Genomic DNA, 15,610 nt, shown 5'->3' on the forward strand with positions numbered 1-15,610 from the left:
TTCACTATTTACTTCTTCATTTTGGGTGGGCGTTCCTTCGGAACTTTAAGGTATGCAAACTTCATTAAAAATAAAGAATCTCGGAAACACTGCTGCAGAACTTTATTATTTCAAAACGAAGCTTAATTTCAGGAGGGACTCTAACATAGATAGACATGATTTGCATGCTAGCCCAGCGCTATTAAAAAAAAAAAAAGAAAGCAACCCTTTGGCATCTTTACTAAAGGACGTCCGAGAAAAGAATACAAAGAGGAATCTACCTTGTTGACTAAAATTTGTACTTCTCACATACACCCTCAGAAAGGGGCATGCATAAAAGAGAGAAGGCATGAAAATTCTGAAGTGAATCTTTTATTATAAGCGAGAATAAACAAAGCTATTTTTAAATATTTTGCAGTTCCAGGGCACCTACATTTGGCTATTATTTAGAGAAGACCTCAAAATGGCATGCACGCCTTTGTCCGGTCCCCTACGTGGTACAGAAGTTCAACGAATTGTAAGAGCACATTTATCTCTCAGCTCAGCCATCCTTGATTTCAATAGCCCTGACTAAAACCCCTCAAAATTTTAGAAAGTGTTACAAAAACTTTTATTTTTCCATGAACTATTTGGTCTATCAAAATACTTGTATAACATCTAGGAGTTCCCGAGTGTCACAAACATAGAAGCAACAGAAAAAAAAATATCTTGGTCATTTTCCAGAAAATGTTCTCAATTCCCTAAAATATAAACCCTTTTTTCCATTCAGAAAAAAAGTAACTATAAATCATCATCTTTTTTTTTTATGTGTACAAGAAAAGCATTGTTAAAGCAAACTGTAGAGCCTCTCAAATAAAAAAAAAAAAGATAGAATGAAAGTAAACATTTTAAAACACTGAATTGAAGTTTAACAGTAAAGGTGACTAGAAACCTCCGAAAACAGAATCACCCATTTCTAATGGACGTTGGGAGGTCACTGAAGTATGGATGCTGCATGGCTTCGTCCGCAGACACTCGGATGGCCGGATTGCAGACTAGAAGTTTCTGAAAGAAAGGACAGTCACCACTTTAATGACAGAGAAATAGAGAAGTCGCCACTTCTGCAGTCTGCATTTCTGTGAAAACACTAAATAAGACTCTTCTCAAATTTACAAACCTTGAGCTTGAGCCACCAATAGCCCTATTTCTTCTCTTAAAGAGGCGGTGCAACAACTTTCAGACTTTGGCCAAATAATTGCGGTCAATGGTCTATGTCACCTACGAAATGAAGAGCAGACAACCATTTTTCCTTGCATGTGCTAGATTTTTTCTTATTTAAAAAAATTTAACAAATGGAAGGTTCGGCTGCCCCTCAACTCGCACCGTGGAGTGAGGTGTGCGCCGAGAGTACCACATTCGGTTTTATCTTCATAGATGTCTAGGAAGAGCTGAGTGTCTCTTGCCGCTGTTGTCACTTTGTTGGCTGCCTGTGTCCCAAAACTAACCTTCCCTTCCCTTCAGACCTCCATAGTTGTTTTTCTTTTGTTCTCGCTATTCGTTCCCCTTCGCAAAGCTCTGCGAGAGCATAAGGGGATATTCAAAGTTAATTGCTTGAGTGCCAAGCCAGACACGCACCGACGATGTCTAGAAAGGGATGCGCGGCTCTCGCAGCTGGGGTTACTTGGTGGCCTCCGTGCGTTCCAAAGTGACAGAGAATGTGCGCAATAGGAACCGCACGCTGAGTGCCGACTCATTGTCTGTGCTACCGTGCACTGCCAGTGGAACCATCGCAGAGGATCAAAGGAAGACGCCGACACTGTCCTTTTTTCGGCACTCTTTCAGAGCACCGGTACGTGCTGCTATGTTAAGGCTTGCTTTCTGTTTCCAAATGGCTGTCATAAATTAATTACGTGCCGAGAGACGTGTCTTTCTTTTTTCCAAAGGGAAACATTAAACACAGATGAGGTTTGAGGCAAAACCGAGGGCAAAGGTATCCGTTTTCTGCTATATCCTATTGCAGGCACGTAGCCAGGATTTTGTTTCGAGGGGGGCCCGCCCATGGCAAAATGCTGTTTGAGGGGGAGGGGGGAGAGGAGGCCCCACCAAAATGGAAGATTTCGGGGAGGGGGGGGGGGGGGGCTCGGGCACCATGGGCTTCCCCCCTGGCTATGTGCCTGTCCTATTGGAGATTGGGTCTTGAAGGGCAGTACCGTGCGCAGCGATGCGATTGGTTTGTACAGAGGCGTTCCCGACGTCAATCACCAAAACTTCCATGCTATTTGTCAACCACTTTTTATGTTGTGCCCATAAATAGTGGAAGCAAGGTCCCTTCAAGTATACTGATCATTGGGAGAGTAAAAATCTGAATCGGTGATTACGCGTTTTCTTTGCTTGCATCATAGGCACGAATTCTCCGCCTTCGAAACGGGAAATTACGTAGGTGCGTGTTCCAAAAAGACTGGAGATCTCAACTTGAGCACAAGAATTGGCTTCTGCCCGTGGACGACAATGCCACAGCTGCAAGATATACCTAATGCGCAAGCACGTTTACGGTGAAATTTGATGGCGTCAGCGCTGTCAAGCATCATGCGTCAATGCAGAAACATAAGCAGAACAGCCTCGCCTCGAAACAATTGGCTGAGCTCACGAAGTTCTTCACTCCAGCGACTTCTAGCGCAGAAGATAAGGCAGTGATGTGATTGGCCTAAGCCGTTTTGGAGCACCTTTCGGAGCAGCCAAAACAGTGTTTTGGAGCAGCAAAATTGGCCTTTGGAGCAGCCAGAACAGTGTTTTGGAGCAGCAAAAGTGGCCTTTGGAGCAACCAAAACAGTGTTTCGGAGCACCAAAAGTGGCTTTTAGAGCAGATATTCTTATAAAAATAAAAATATTTGTTTTAAGTGGTAGACAAACGAAGGGCACTTTGCTCACCGCAATAAACGAACTATGGTCAAGCTAGACCACCTGGGAGTCTTTCAACATGTAACTGAAATGCCAATGACATGACACATTTTGCAATGCTTCAGTTAAATGATACATATATATGTACACCCGCCGGCAATATGAAGGTTAACACTTTACCTGGTTTTTTGCCTGTTTTATGGCTCCCTAAAGCTATATTAACTCTTAACGTCTCAAATGGTGCATGGCTTGGGGGTCTAAACTTTGCGTTCTAGCCCTCTTCTGGAACAGAGCTTGTTCCAAAACTTGCAGGAGCGTCAAAAACAAGAAGAGGGCTGTTCACCTTCATATCACTCACGGGTGTACCCGCTTTAGATAAATAAGAACAAAACTGCACATATAAAAATTTATTTGAAAATGATTAGCTTAGTAGTAAATATCACAGCAGTAGGATGACTAGTTATGTAATATAATGGGAGCAGTCTCCGACTGATGAAACGCGTAACTACTGCAGAGCAGTGCGAATTTGTACACAAGGCAAAGGTGCATTACGAGTCTTAGCAGGTGCTTTTCTTTTCGCTTTCCGAAACTTTCTGCAAGGCTGCTCCAAGCCTCGTTTTGCCTTCGGAATGAATGCCAACTTTCAATGTCTCCGAAGAGACATTGAGACATCCCAGAGGTGTACAGTGCTATAGGCGTTGCCGAGCAATCCCGAAAAACCGCTTGCCACCATTTTACTGGTTCCAGACGTGCCAGCTTTTCGTCAAGAGTAAGCAAACGTAAAGCAATGGATTGCAAGTGTTTCGGCTGGTGGCTCTGTCATGCAATCCCGTTCGCATGCACATGAGGGAAACTTCGGCAGGCTCGCAGTTGCACATGCTTCGTCGCGCGAGTGGAGATGGCTGTTCGACCGAAACCATGTCACTCCGCTCCTTTGCCAACTGGTTCCCAAAACTATAAACAAAATGTAACTGTCCAGTACACAACAAAAAAGGCCAGCGGCACGTGCTTGCAAGGCGGGCAAACAGGGTACATGCTAAACACACACAAAAAACAGAACCTGAGCGCATCGAAGCATGACATCGCGAGCCAGGGTCAAAACGTTCTTGGAGCGCTTTGTGCAACGACTGAACTCGAGACAAACAAGCGCGTTGTGCGGGTTCAGCGTGCATACATTGCCTTCTTTGTTTTAGATCACTTCTCTTCACCAACTTTCTTTCGCGGGAGATTTTTCACGTACCGGGTCCCTCTAGAAAAAAAGCCTACCGAGAGAAACCTAGGAAATCAATACTTTGGCACAGCAAACGGAGGTAAAGAGGAATTGTTGAAGTAGCGTATGATTTAAACAAAAACAGGAATGTTGATGAACATACGGCAGTCCTTACATTTCGGTTTAGAAAGCGCCACATCTGCAGCGACGTGGGGACGACAACACCCGACACTGCGCGACCACGGTAGCTGGCAGGCAAACACCAAATATAGTTTTCCCACAGCCGTTGTTTTCAGGAGCGAGTGCTTCAGCTCACAATTTAATTCCCCCTGCGCAAAAACGCGGTTTCGTTTCACAGTATGACGGCATGGCTGGCCTGGTACCCAGTACGCTACCGTCGGAGCATTCACACGTGCCCGCGTCTATCTTTTAAAATGTTTTAAAAAGACGCGAGACAAGACTTACGAGACGACGAGCGCGAGAAACGAGAGACGGCGAGAAAAACCATGCAAGACCGAATGGACCATTGATGCACGGTACTTTGTGTCGGGCGGCCGCTTGCGCCACGTAACTCATGCATGCTCAATTATGGTACTCAGTTTAGTTTCGGTTTGGAAAGGCGACTAAAATCGGTCCTTTGGTGCAGGCTTGGCGCAGATTACCCATATTTTGGCAAAATGTAGCAGGATGTAGCAGGGTTAGCCCCTTGGCGCAGTTTGGCGCAATTGGCGCAGCAATCACATCACTGATAAGGTGACTGCTGCAGTGCTGCAGAACTGAGCACCATATTCCACGGCATCAAGCATCTGGGCCAATTTTAATGTGTAGGGCCTTGAATTCGTATATTGTCTAAAAGCTGGTCGTTATAACCGATAGGTCGTAATATGTGGGATCGTTATAAGTGGGTTTTATCAGACCCATTGGACTGTGACGTGGGGCCTTTAATCTCGTGTTTCTCAGCGGATTTGACATCAGGAAACAAAAGGCCAAGGTTTCTGCCATTATCTCCTTCATCCAAATCAGGTGTGGTTAAGACAAAAATCTTCTCCTTTGTTTGAAATCAAGTCACTGGAGTTTTTAACGGAGGGACTCTCCCAAGTTTCCTAGAGCATTAAACAAGATGCAATCTTCGTTGGGAGTGGGTGACATGTTGACCTTTTTATTGAAACAGATATCTTGCAGTGAAAGCTGGCCGGTGGAACTTTTGGGTGTGAGCGCACACTCAGAACTTTACGGTAATATGAAATGCAACTTTTTGTAACATACTAAAATGGGGTTTAGACATACAACTTTAGAGAAGCGACAAAGAGCAGTCTTGGATTGAAAAAAAAAAAATAAAAAAAAACATTGTGACACCACGTGACAGTCTGCAGATTCGTTTGCTGTTGTGGCCGACTTTCGATAACTCGCAAGTTGCTGTATTGGAATTTTAGGTTTGTTCGGAACATGAGTGAAGTCCAAACAATTATACATAAGAGTCTATAAAAAAAAAAGTGGTAATTTAAAGTTTTTTCTCTGGGTGAATTTCCTTTTTGTGCCCTCCAGAAGCTTAGTAACTTTGGGAGAATAACAAAGCTTTGTAATTATGCCAATCAGACTTACAATACAACCATGAACACTTCATCACTCTTGTAGTGAACAAGCACGGTTAAACAGCCAAGTGAGCCAAGCCAAGCATGGCAGCATGCGTGCTCCATATGCGCTATGACGCCGATCCTGCTTACCATGTCTATGGAAGCGGCCAACAGAGTGGCCGTGCGGTGCACACGGGCAACAAAACTGTGCTTGAGAAATTGCCCAGATTTCAAAGATCTTGCATTCATTGAATACACTGATGCCAACAAACATACCACACTGTCCGGTCTGCCTTCAGACAGTGAAATCGTGCAAATGGTTAGGCCTAGGAACCATCGCGTCACTTTCCATAATGAGTTCCACTGATGGATGAAGACCGCATCCGAAACGAGCCAAAGCTAACAAATTTACATCATGAATACTTAATAAAAAATGTGTTGTTTGAGCTTTTTGTTTTTAATTCAAAGTTAACTTGTTTTTTAAGCATTTTGGTGTTCCCTTCAATTTTGAATTACCAAGAGTTAACCGTATTCGTGTCTTGGAAAAGTGCACATATCTAACTCCACTAGAAAAGCTTTTGAGTTGAGCTTCTACAAACCTGGAGAAGATCTCTTCCTTTGCAGCTGAGCTTGGGCACAACCTGGGCAAAGCTCGTGGTTGGGTGGTACATGGGAAAAGGCTGCATCAGCAAAACAAAACAAGGAAGCAACGTAAGAAAAAAGGCACAACAAAGCATAATTGTTTCACAATGCAAAGTTTTCAACACCTACAACCAGGAGGTACACTTTTCTTACCTGCAATTTATCGCCACTGCAAGAACTTTTTTTATTCACCCACGGATGGCACTTTAGTATATGAAGTATTTTGTCTACTAACTTTATACTCCAACTTTAAAAAGTGGTTCAACCTGTTAAAAAGAACAAGCAAGCAGCAGCCCCATGGTGCTCGAATTCCCCAGCTACTACAAAATTCGAAACAAGCTGTGTACTACAGCATACATTTTTTATTGCATTCCGAGCCATCTTGGCGAGCAGTTTCATATTGGGTGCCAGCAGGAACTATGGTTAGAAAGCCGGGCGAAGCTCCATCCACAAGCACTATGCACCCCTTTCAAGTCTCTCCACTGCCAAGAAAATAGCATATTAGGAAGTTTTAGAATAGCACACACTAAAGCTTTGCATACACAAAAAATAACGTCATCGCCACTGCACATGCGCCGAACGCTAACCACGTTTTGTGCCTTGCGGGTGCTATTTTAGCATACGCTATTTCTCGCAAATTACGTGCGTATGCAGAGTCTTCGCATTCCTCCAAGGAGGATTCGTGATGAGAGGTTGGTTTCATTTCATTTCATTTATTATACCCTCAGGGCCCGAAGGCATTACAGAGGGGGAGAGCAACAAGAAGGTTAATGCAAATAACATAACACATATTTAGACACACTCAGTAATAAAGTAATTAGTTATTGTACTTTTAAAGAGCTCAGAGTCCGTGATAATGGCGATCGATCGGGGAAGGTGGTTCCACTCCTGGGATGTGCGGGGAACGAAAGATGAATAAAACGTGGTTGTGATAGAGTTAGGAATGCCCACCTTATGTTGATGATCAAGACGGGAGGAAGCATAGACAGGCCGAGCAATTAATTTGTCGCGCAGGAAAGAATTATGGTGATAAATTTTATGGAATAGGGAAAGACGAGAAATTTTACGACGTAGGGATAAAGGTGGTAATGAGATAGTTGTTTTCATAGAGGTGACGCTTGCGGTGCGGTGATAGTTTGTGAGGATGAAACGAGCGGATCTGTTCTGAACGGCTTCCAATGTAGATACGAGAGTGACTAGTCCGGGATCCCAGACAGAAGCTGCATATTCTAACTTGGGACGAATTAAGACTTTGTAAAGAGTTAATTTCAGTGAGACAGGGGCTAATGAAAAATTTCGCTTGATGTAACCTAACATGCGGTTAGCGTTAGCTGAAATATGCTGAATATGTGTTTTCCATGAAAGGTTAGAAGCTATATGTACGCCTAAATATTTGTACGAAGATACCGGTTCTAGATGAGCATTATCAAGAAAATAGTTAGGAGAGTCCTGAGACTGGCGAGACACACGCATGACCTTGCATTTGTTAGTGTTAAGCTTCATAGACCACGAGTCAGACCAACGGTAAATAGCATTAATGTCTGATTGGAGTATACAGGTGTCATTATGATTGAGAATCTCACGGTAAAGTACACAGTCGTCAGCGAACAGAGACACGGACGAAGAGACACTAGTGGGTAGGTCGTTAATATAAATTAAGAATAGCAACGGCCCCAAGACTGTCCCTTGCGGAACCCCTGACGCAACTTTGACAAAAGAGGAGTTATTGTTATTCACAGTGACAAATTGAGACCGTTGAGTTAAAAAAGACTGTATCCATGCGAGAATGTTATTGTCTATGTTAAGTTTGGAAAGTTTTAGAAGCAGAAGATTGTGAGAAACTTTGTCAAATGCTTTGGCGAAATCCAGGAAAATGCAGTCCGCCTGGGATCCTCGGTCCAGAATGTGATGTAGGTCATTCGTGAAAGATAGCAGTTGGGTCTCACATGAAAATGTTTTTCGAAAACCGTGTTGGGCGTTGTTGAAGAAGTTGTTAGATTCTAAGAAGTTGACAAGGTGAGAAAAAATTATATGTTCAAGAAGTTTGCAAGGAATGCTGGTTATTGAGATCGGACGATAATTGAGAGGGGAATGTTTATCTCCAGCCTTGTGAATGGGTACCACCTTCCCTACCTTCCAGTCTGATGGGAGAACAGCATCTTGTATAGATTGTTCAAATAATTTTGTTAAAATAATTGAGGAGTATTGTTTAGTGTTTTGTAAAAACTTGGAATTAATGCCGTCCACTCCTGCTGAAGATGACAGTTTGAGTTTATCTATGATACGACCGACGCCAACGTAATCAAGAAAAAGAGGATCCATGGGCAAGTAATCGGCACTCTCTAGCGAAGGGAAATCGTGCATGTTATCAGTAGAGAATGAATTTGCAAAAGTACTATTTAATAACTTTAAACACTCATCGCTGGCTATACAATCACCATTTGCGGTTTTTAGTGTGATAGATGACTGCGTCTTTTTGTTTATTGTGTTCCAGAATTGTCTAGGATTGTTGATCAACAATCCTAGACAATTCTAGGATTGTTGAAGCCAAGACGAGCACAGTTAAAAAATGGCGGCTTCCAGGACCATGGTTGGGAGCTGCTCACAACGGTTGCTTTGGCAGTGTTGTGAGCACAACGTTGGCGGCATTCTCGCGACTGCGATTTTCAATACGGGACAACATTGCACTCGGTTTGGCCATGATCACCGGCAACTTGATGCTTGCAAAGCGCAAACATTTCTTGGCAAGGTACAGTGTGCGAAGGTCAGTGCACGAGTGCTCTCTTGCCGAGGCGATGCAAGCAAACACGACCGGTCGACCGCTCCCGTCGCATTCTCCTATTTAAACAAATCTAAAATGTTACTCTGAACTAAAAAAAGAACTTGTTTTTTTCCCAAGTTACAGCATTTCTTGTGTGAAAAATTGTTACTGCACCATGGTGGCATTGCAAGCGCGAGATGCTTGGACTTTTGCGTCGCAGTGGAGAAACGCTATTTTAAACTTTTTTGCGTGGCATGTGCTAACTCAAATGCTAAATTGAACATTAGTGTGCGCTAAAATTGCATACGTATTCTAAAACTCCCTAATGTCTGCTCCATGACGCGAGCTTCATGCGGGAGTAAAGGGAGTGAAGGTCACTGCTAACTAGGCAAGACGATGTCGCAAGATACAAAACGAAAGTGCAAGAATAAATAGGCTCGCATGCCATCAAATAACCTAAACCCTGACGCAGCACCGATCGGAACTAGTGACGGCAGATAACAGAACAGTGGTGCTTGGTTTGACATTCACCGTCAAGCAGAAATTCAGATAGCACTACTTCATGCCTACAGCAATAAAAATGAGCTAAACGGGCCCAGGAAGTATATACAGTGCCGCCCCCTAACAATAAGGAGATGGAAACTGTTGCGTCAACAGAGCTGAAATCTGAGATAAAAAAGGATAGCTGGGGCACAATGAGCCTGTAGCTTTGAGAAGTGCTTTGACAACACGTATAGCCACAGAGGAAGCATGCACCCCCTTGCGTTCTTTGCCGCTGGGGGGCACTCAACAATGATAACTCCACCGTGCTGAAATAGTCAATGTTGTAAAGTCAGTCACTCAGAAAAATTATGAAGAGAATGGGGTGAAAGCATTTTGTTTTGCTCGCCACCATAAATTTTAGAAACAATTTTGTTCATAAGAAAGTGCTCGTCTACATGTCTCAAAAATGCCCTTACTTCCTCATACTATGTGCAATTTCAATAGAAATTACAGGATTTAAAATTGTTACCAGGGCTCCTTTAAATAAGCAATTACTTTACATTGCCTGTCCCAGGCTTCTACCATGAACACAACCAATAAAATCACCTTTGACCATTTGGTACATAGTAGCATAAAAAAAACAGATATCATTGTGAATGGAAAGTACAATATTTCGATAAACACCTGTTTTTAATAAAAGAAAAAAAAAACGAAATAGTGGACATTGTCTGAAGCTAGCCCGCTCTTGCGAGGCACCTTCAAGATGCAAATAGGGCAAAACAGCCGATATGATAAGAGATTGCATCACACAAACCTGAGCTGCTATCTAGAGTTTCAAGACTCTTTACACTGTTTTACCCTACGATGAATCACAGAAGATGCTACGAGCCGCCGAAGACATTCCAATGCCATGTGAGCACCACGTGACCTACGAGGGGGGCACAGACATAAAACATTTAACTGCATGATGTGCTCACAGCACCAGATTGGTCGAGATGGCTCGTAGCATCTGCTGCGGTCCATCGTAAAGTGAAAGGGAGTAGTACAGCACTTATCCGATTTTCCCTTCTGGACATCAACCTTGTCACATGGTGAGCACAAGTCAAGCAATCTCAAACCTTGTAGTCGGGCAGCTGCGTCATGCCGGACCACGTGTCTTCCGTTGGCGTCCCGAGAAGCGTGAGCAAGACGTTCAAGGACAACTTGCGCTACACGAGATGACGCTCCCAACAAGGTTCAACCAGACGCACATAGCTACATCAGTAATCTGAATGATGCACAGAGAGCATGTACAGGGGACATCTGCCAACGTCACTCGATTGGCTAAGTTGTTGAGCTCGGAGAAAAAGTGACGTGCTGCCACTCACTGTCAGCCGCTCGTGTTGCAACCCGCCCGACCTGCTCAGTCTGACTGGCCTCGATACCCTTGGATGTGCCGCGAAACAGATTGTTTTTGTGTAGGTTTACAAGGTGTATTACTAACAACTGCCGCCAGTGTGATAATGTCCAGATTGAGACAACATTTCCTGAGACTTTTGAGGTGAATTCACGCCCGCTGGGCTTTCATAGTTTTGGCAGTCGCCGACATTCGGCACTCAGGCAAGCAACTCGGAGAAATGACTGTCAGCCGCTCATGTTGCAACCCGCCCGACCTGCTCAGTCTGACTGGCCTCGATACCCTTGGATGTGCCGCGAAACAGATTGTTTTTGTGTAGGTTTACAAAATGTATTACCAACAACTGCCGCCAGTGTGATAATGTCCGGATTGAGACAACATTTCCTGAGACTTTTGAGGTGCATTCACGCCCGCTGGGCCTTCATAGTTTTGGCAGTCGTCGACATTCGGCACTCAGGCAAGCAACTCGGAGAAATGGCTGTTCCTATCGTGGTTTCCAGCACATGGATCGTTGTGTTTTGGTCGTTTGCGAACTGAAATACCGTGTACTTCTCTCTTCTGGTGTTCTGTGTTTGTGTCAGGAAGTTCAAGCATAAACGGCTGCAAACATTCCACAGCTGCATCAGGAAAGAATGCCAATTTGAGGACACCTTCGTCATTTGAAGGAAGCGGGCTGTTTTTCTATGTCGAGGCCTACTGCTAGAACATCTGAGGCGGTGAAAATAGCCAAGTTATTCCTCTAGTGCATTATGTATGTGACAACCTCGGTCCCTTGCGTGTGCATGCCATTTCAGAGACGTGACAAAGGGTTAAGAATTTCAAGACATCATTTCTCATCAGCTGATCAGTGCAGATTTGTGTGTGTATAGACCAACACGCTGTTTACAAACAACCCCGCGTTTGCCCACACCAGGTGTGGGCACTGCGCCTGCGCAGAAGCCGAATTCGCGAGAAGTTAAGCGTCTGCGCGTGCGCAGTGCCGTCGACAGCGCCACCGCAGCTGCGTGACGTCAGGGCCGCGTGTTGGTCTCTACTTTGGAAATTTATAGGTGAAGGTGCAGTAGATATTAGAGTTGTTATTTTACAGTACCTGCTACAGCTCTGTGGCAACAGTACGAATAGAGACAGTCTCGCTGTGTATGTGAAAGGAGTTCATTTGTGTAAGCATATAGGCATGCTCCAGTGCCTGATACAGCAACATGCATGACGTGTTTATATGAGCGCATTAATTTAAATTCACTTCATTTAACTACTCTTTTCTTAATGTTGCAGTTGTGCTTAAAATAAATTAATTATAATGTTGTTTTGTTGATCTCATGACGCTACTGCGATCAATTTCAAGCCAAAATAAATACATTTTTAGCTACCTCACCGAGTCCCTGAGGATGAGACATAGGAAGGCTGAGGTGCAAAGACCACTGTGAAAACTTCACTGCCCAACTACTAAGCTTCTTTGTTGTAACGCGAATGCACTTCTTTGCGAGAGACACCAACCGCAGTAGCAAGCAAGGAAGTTTGACTACTGTGATTGCCAACTACAGGTATTTTCAGCCTTGGTGTTTTGCACTCTGGTCCGTATTTTTTCATGGAAAAAGAAATAAATGATGCACAGTATCCATCTACAATATTAGCCTTGCCAAAGATTTGTTGAGGCAACAAATAAAAGGTAGAAAACTTAATTTGTTAGTTTTCCTGTGGCAAATATGTGGGAGTGTTTATCGAGAACTAGATACGGCGCTGACAGCGCATGCGAGCCCTCGCTTGTGGATACTGATTTAATATTACATGAATAGAAAATCGCACTCGGAAGCTCAACCCAAAGCTGGGCCCCTACGCTCCAATTCGTTTCATTATACCATCTAAACATTGAAGAAATCGTAAGCATGCATCTTTACAATCATGCGGCTGCAGCTGAATCTACTTGCAGAGTCCATTTATTAAAAAGAAGTGCGCAAGGGCCGCCGACGTGTTGCCGACCACCAAATTTCGCAATGAAAAACCAGCGTCCTAAGCTTGCCCATAGCTTGGCCGGCCTTGCAAACTGGGCGGGCTGCAGCGACGGCACCACCACGCCCACGCGAATGGAGGGGGCCAGCTTTTCCAGGAGTGGCTAATGGGGAGCTTGTCACCTGAGCCGATCCAGTAACATTCATATCTACCACAGAACTTTGGGTGCCCAGGTACACCCAAAATATAGTTCTAGTGCATATAAAATTGGGCCACTAGTGCACCAATGACAACATATGAGCACTGATGTAGCAGGATCACAAAATGGACTTTTGGCACACGACATGATGCTTTGAATGTAGTTATTAACCCTTATGTAATGCCCCTGTTGGGGTGTTTGAGAGTCAATACATGAAATAAAATTAAAAAAAACACTTTGTGCTTGTTTTTGGACATATAAAGCATCAAGGTACTGCTTAGCGAATGCTTTGTCTTGTTAAAACTTAACTTCACACCACAGAAGCTCCACTGATTTTGGCTCCTATACACCAACTCATCTCTGTTATGTCACGGTGCGATGATGGCGCGACGGGCGCACTTCCGGTTTGGGGCTGTGGGCAGAAGGCGCCACGGGGCACATGCATTCCTGCGTTACTTCGGAAGAAACCGGACAAAAACCTGCCTTCTTGTCAAAACATCGCGACTGGGGCTTTACCAAAAAAGTCGGGAAAGGTTTGAAGGTCAGTTCTGATGCGTTTTCTGCCTGCTCAGTTCGTCCGAGAACGTGAACAGGGACCCTTAAAAAGGAAAGACAGACGCCGTCGGACGATTGCTTGGGCGGAAAGCACCTTGGATTGAATTCACGGATATTCGTGGTCGTAAGATTTATTTATTTTGTTCCAAAATGAACGCGGAACAATCGTCAAGTTGCACGGATCACCTGCAGACTATGTTTAGTGCGTCATCACGTTCAAACGGCCGCCTCATCGTTCGAGCTGTCGTCTGCTTTCTCCAGCGTTTCTGCTTGTCGTCTGCTCGTTCAAACGACAGCGGCTGGTAGATTAAACGTTGACTCGGTAATTGCGATAAGAAGTGCAGACCTCAAAAGACGCTTAAGTTTGAAGGTTGCTTTGGGTAAGTAGGCTCAATGTAAACAGGAGATATAAGGAGATGTTGATAATTGTGACCAGTGGCCATCACCGACTCGTTATGCCTCATTCACTCAGTCCGATTCTGCTTTCGATTTTTAGTGTCGACATCTCAGCTATGGTTCAGGCATATGCAGCCCAACCGACGTCATGACTGAAAATAGCGAGCAGAACCTCAGCACGTGAATCAGGCTTTAGCGTACATTCTGCGGCGTCCACGCAAAATGAATCGCCGCATGTTACATTATTCACGCCAAGTTTTGCGGTGTAACGAGCCTCAATAATTTCGCTGAGGCCGCTCAAGTAGTCAGACATTGCCAGCAAGACGTAGAATCAACAATTCCAACACGAAAAAAAGCGCGGGGACTCACACCGACGCCGACAACATCCCATTCCAATGGTTCGTTTATGAACAACGTCGAGCTTCTTGCCCACATCCCCATCGCGCATGCGTGGCATCGGTGGCGTCCGCTAGGGGTGCTCCGGTTTGTTAGTAAACATGAGTTGGTGTATACTTGCTTCTGGGGTTTCAGCCACACCATGAAGCCCAGCCAGCCCTATAATATACACATGCATTTTGAACTCCCCTCCACAGCCCAAGTCACGGACATCCCAGCCACCTCTACCCCACTCCTAGGAAAAGTTCTTGGCTACGCCACTGTGGCACAGTATAATGCGAATGCGACATCCACGCTTTTATACACCTTGCACATAGAGTTTAGTGATGGACCCCGATTTTTACAGCCAAAATTGTTGATTCTCATGACCATAGTATTTTGGCACAGCAGAATGTCTGATGGCAGCCTTTTAGACGCGAGGTAGAAATACAAAAACCCGGCCATTGTGCGTTCATGCACACTGCACCCCACTCCGTATGCCTTGCCAGGGCACCTACGTTTTGAGTCTAACATGATCTATGAGATACTGTAGGGAAAACAAAATGAAGACAGCAAATCAACGAAGGATATTTGAATATCCGCTTCAGTTGGTCGTCCACGTCACTTCCAGGAAACAGTGGCCTCCCCGCATTGGCTAGTTCTGAAAGCATAGAGAACCGTCGCAAGCAACTTCACCTGTGTTCTGATAAAAGAAATGTTACAATCCTGCAAATTCTTCTCGACAAGTTGGTACTATAGTACTTTTATCTCATCAAAACTAGGTCATGATTGCAGTCTGATCATTTTCATCTAATACTACCAATACTTTATATTCCACAGCAATGACCAGAATAAGGTGCCCAGTAGTACTGCAACTAATCAAGACCCCATTTCATATGCCGATGTGTGCATAAAATTATATAACTATTGATTTTAAAGCTATTCTGTAAGATTTTGGTAGGGTATTTACACTGCACATTTGGTAAATAATATGCTTTAAGGCAGTGATTCTCAAATGGGGTCAGCGGACCCTTTCATGTCCTTGAAGGCCTTCTTGGAGTCCCTGAAGCCTTAGACTCAGTGCTTAATGTTAGGTGGGTCTCAGGGGATCTCAGAACCCCCACGGATTTCGACGGAGGGTCAGACCCCTTTGGGGAATAGATCTACTCGTCGCACCCCTAGCTGCGAAGTTGAGAACTAACCCCATGGGTACAAC

At 44.4% G+C, this 15,610-nt stretch overlaps 1 protein-coding gene across 2 annotated transcripts in view; it reads right to left on the reverse strand.

Annotated features, from left to right (window-relative positions):
- Nucleotides 1-335: 335 nt before the first annotated feature.
- The window catches only part of LOC8035933 (cyclin-dependent-like kinase 5), a 37,172-nt gene continuing 21,897 nt past the window's right edge, over nt 336-15,610 (reverse strand). The window contains exons 8-11 of one of the 2 annotated variants that reach the window (XM_040207989.3): nt 14,986-15,055; nt 10,645-10,705; nt 6,240-6,320; nt 336-1,023 (exon numbers count right to left, since the gene is read on the reverse strand). In XM_040207989.3, the coding sequence (XP_040063923.1) occupies nt 925-1,023; nt 6,240-6,320; nt 10,645-10,705; nt 14,986-15,055 (311 nt within the window). In that variant the 3' untranslated portion in view covers nt 336-924. The remainder of the gene's footprint in view (nt 1,024-6,239; nt 6,321-10,644; nt 10,706-14,985; nt 15,056-15,610) is intronic. The other variant, XM_040207990.3, reaches the window with a different exon arrangement.

This window comes from Ixodes scapularis, unplaced genomic scaffold (genome assembly GCF_016920785.2).
Source record: "Ixodes scapularis isolate PalLabHiFi unplaced genomic scaffold, ASM1692078v2 PGA_scaffold5__190_contigs__length_132052651, whole genome shotgun sequence".
Lineage (NCBI taxonomy): Eukaryota > Metazoa > Arthropoda > Arachnida > Ixodida > Ixodidae > Ixodes > Ixodes scapularis.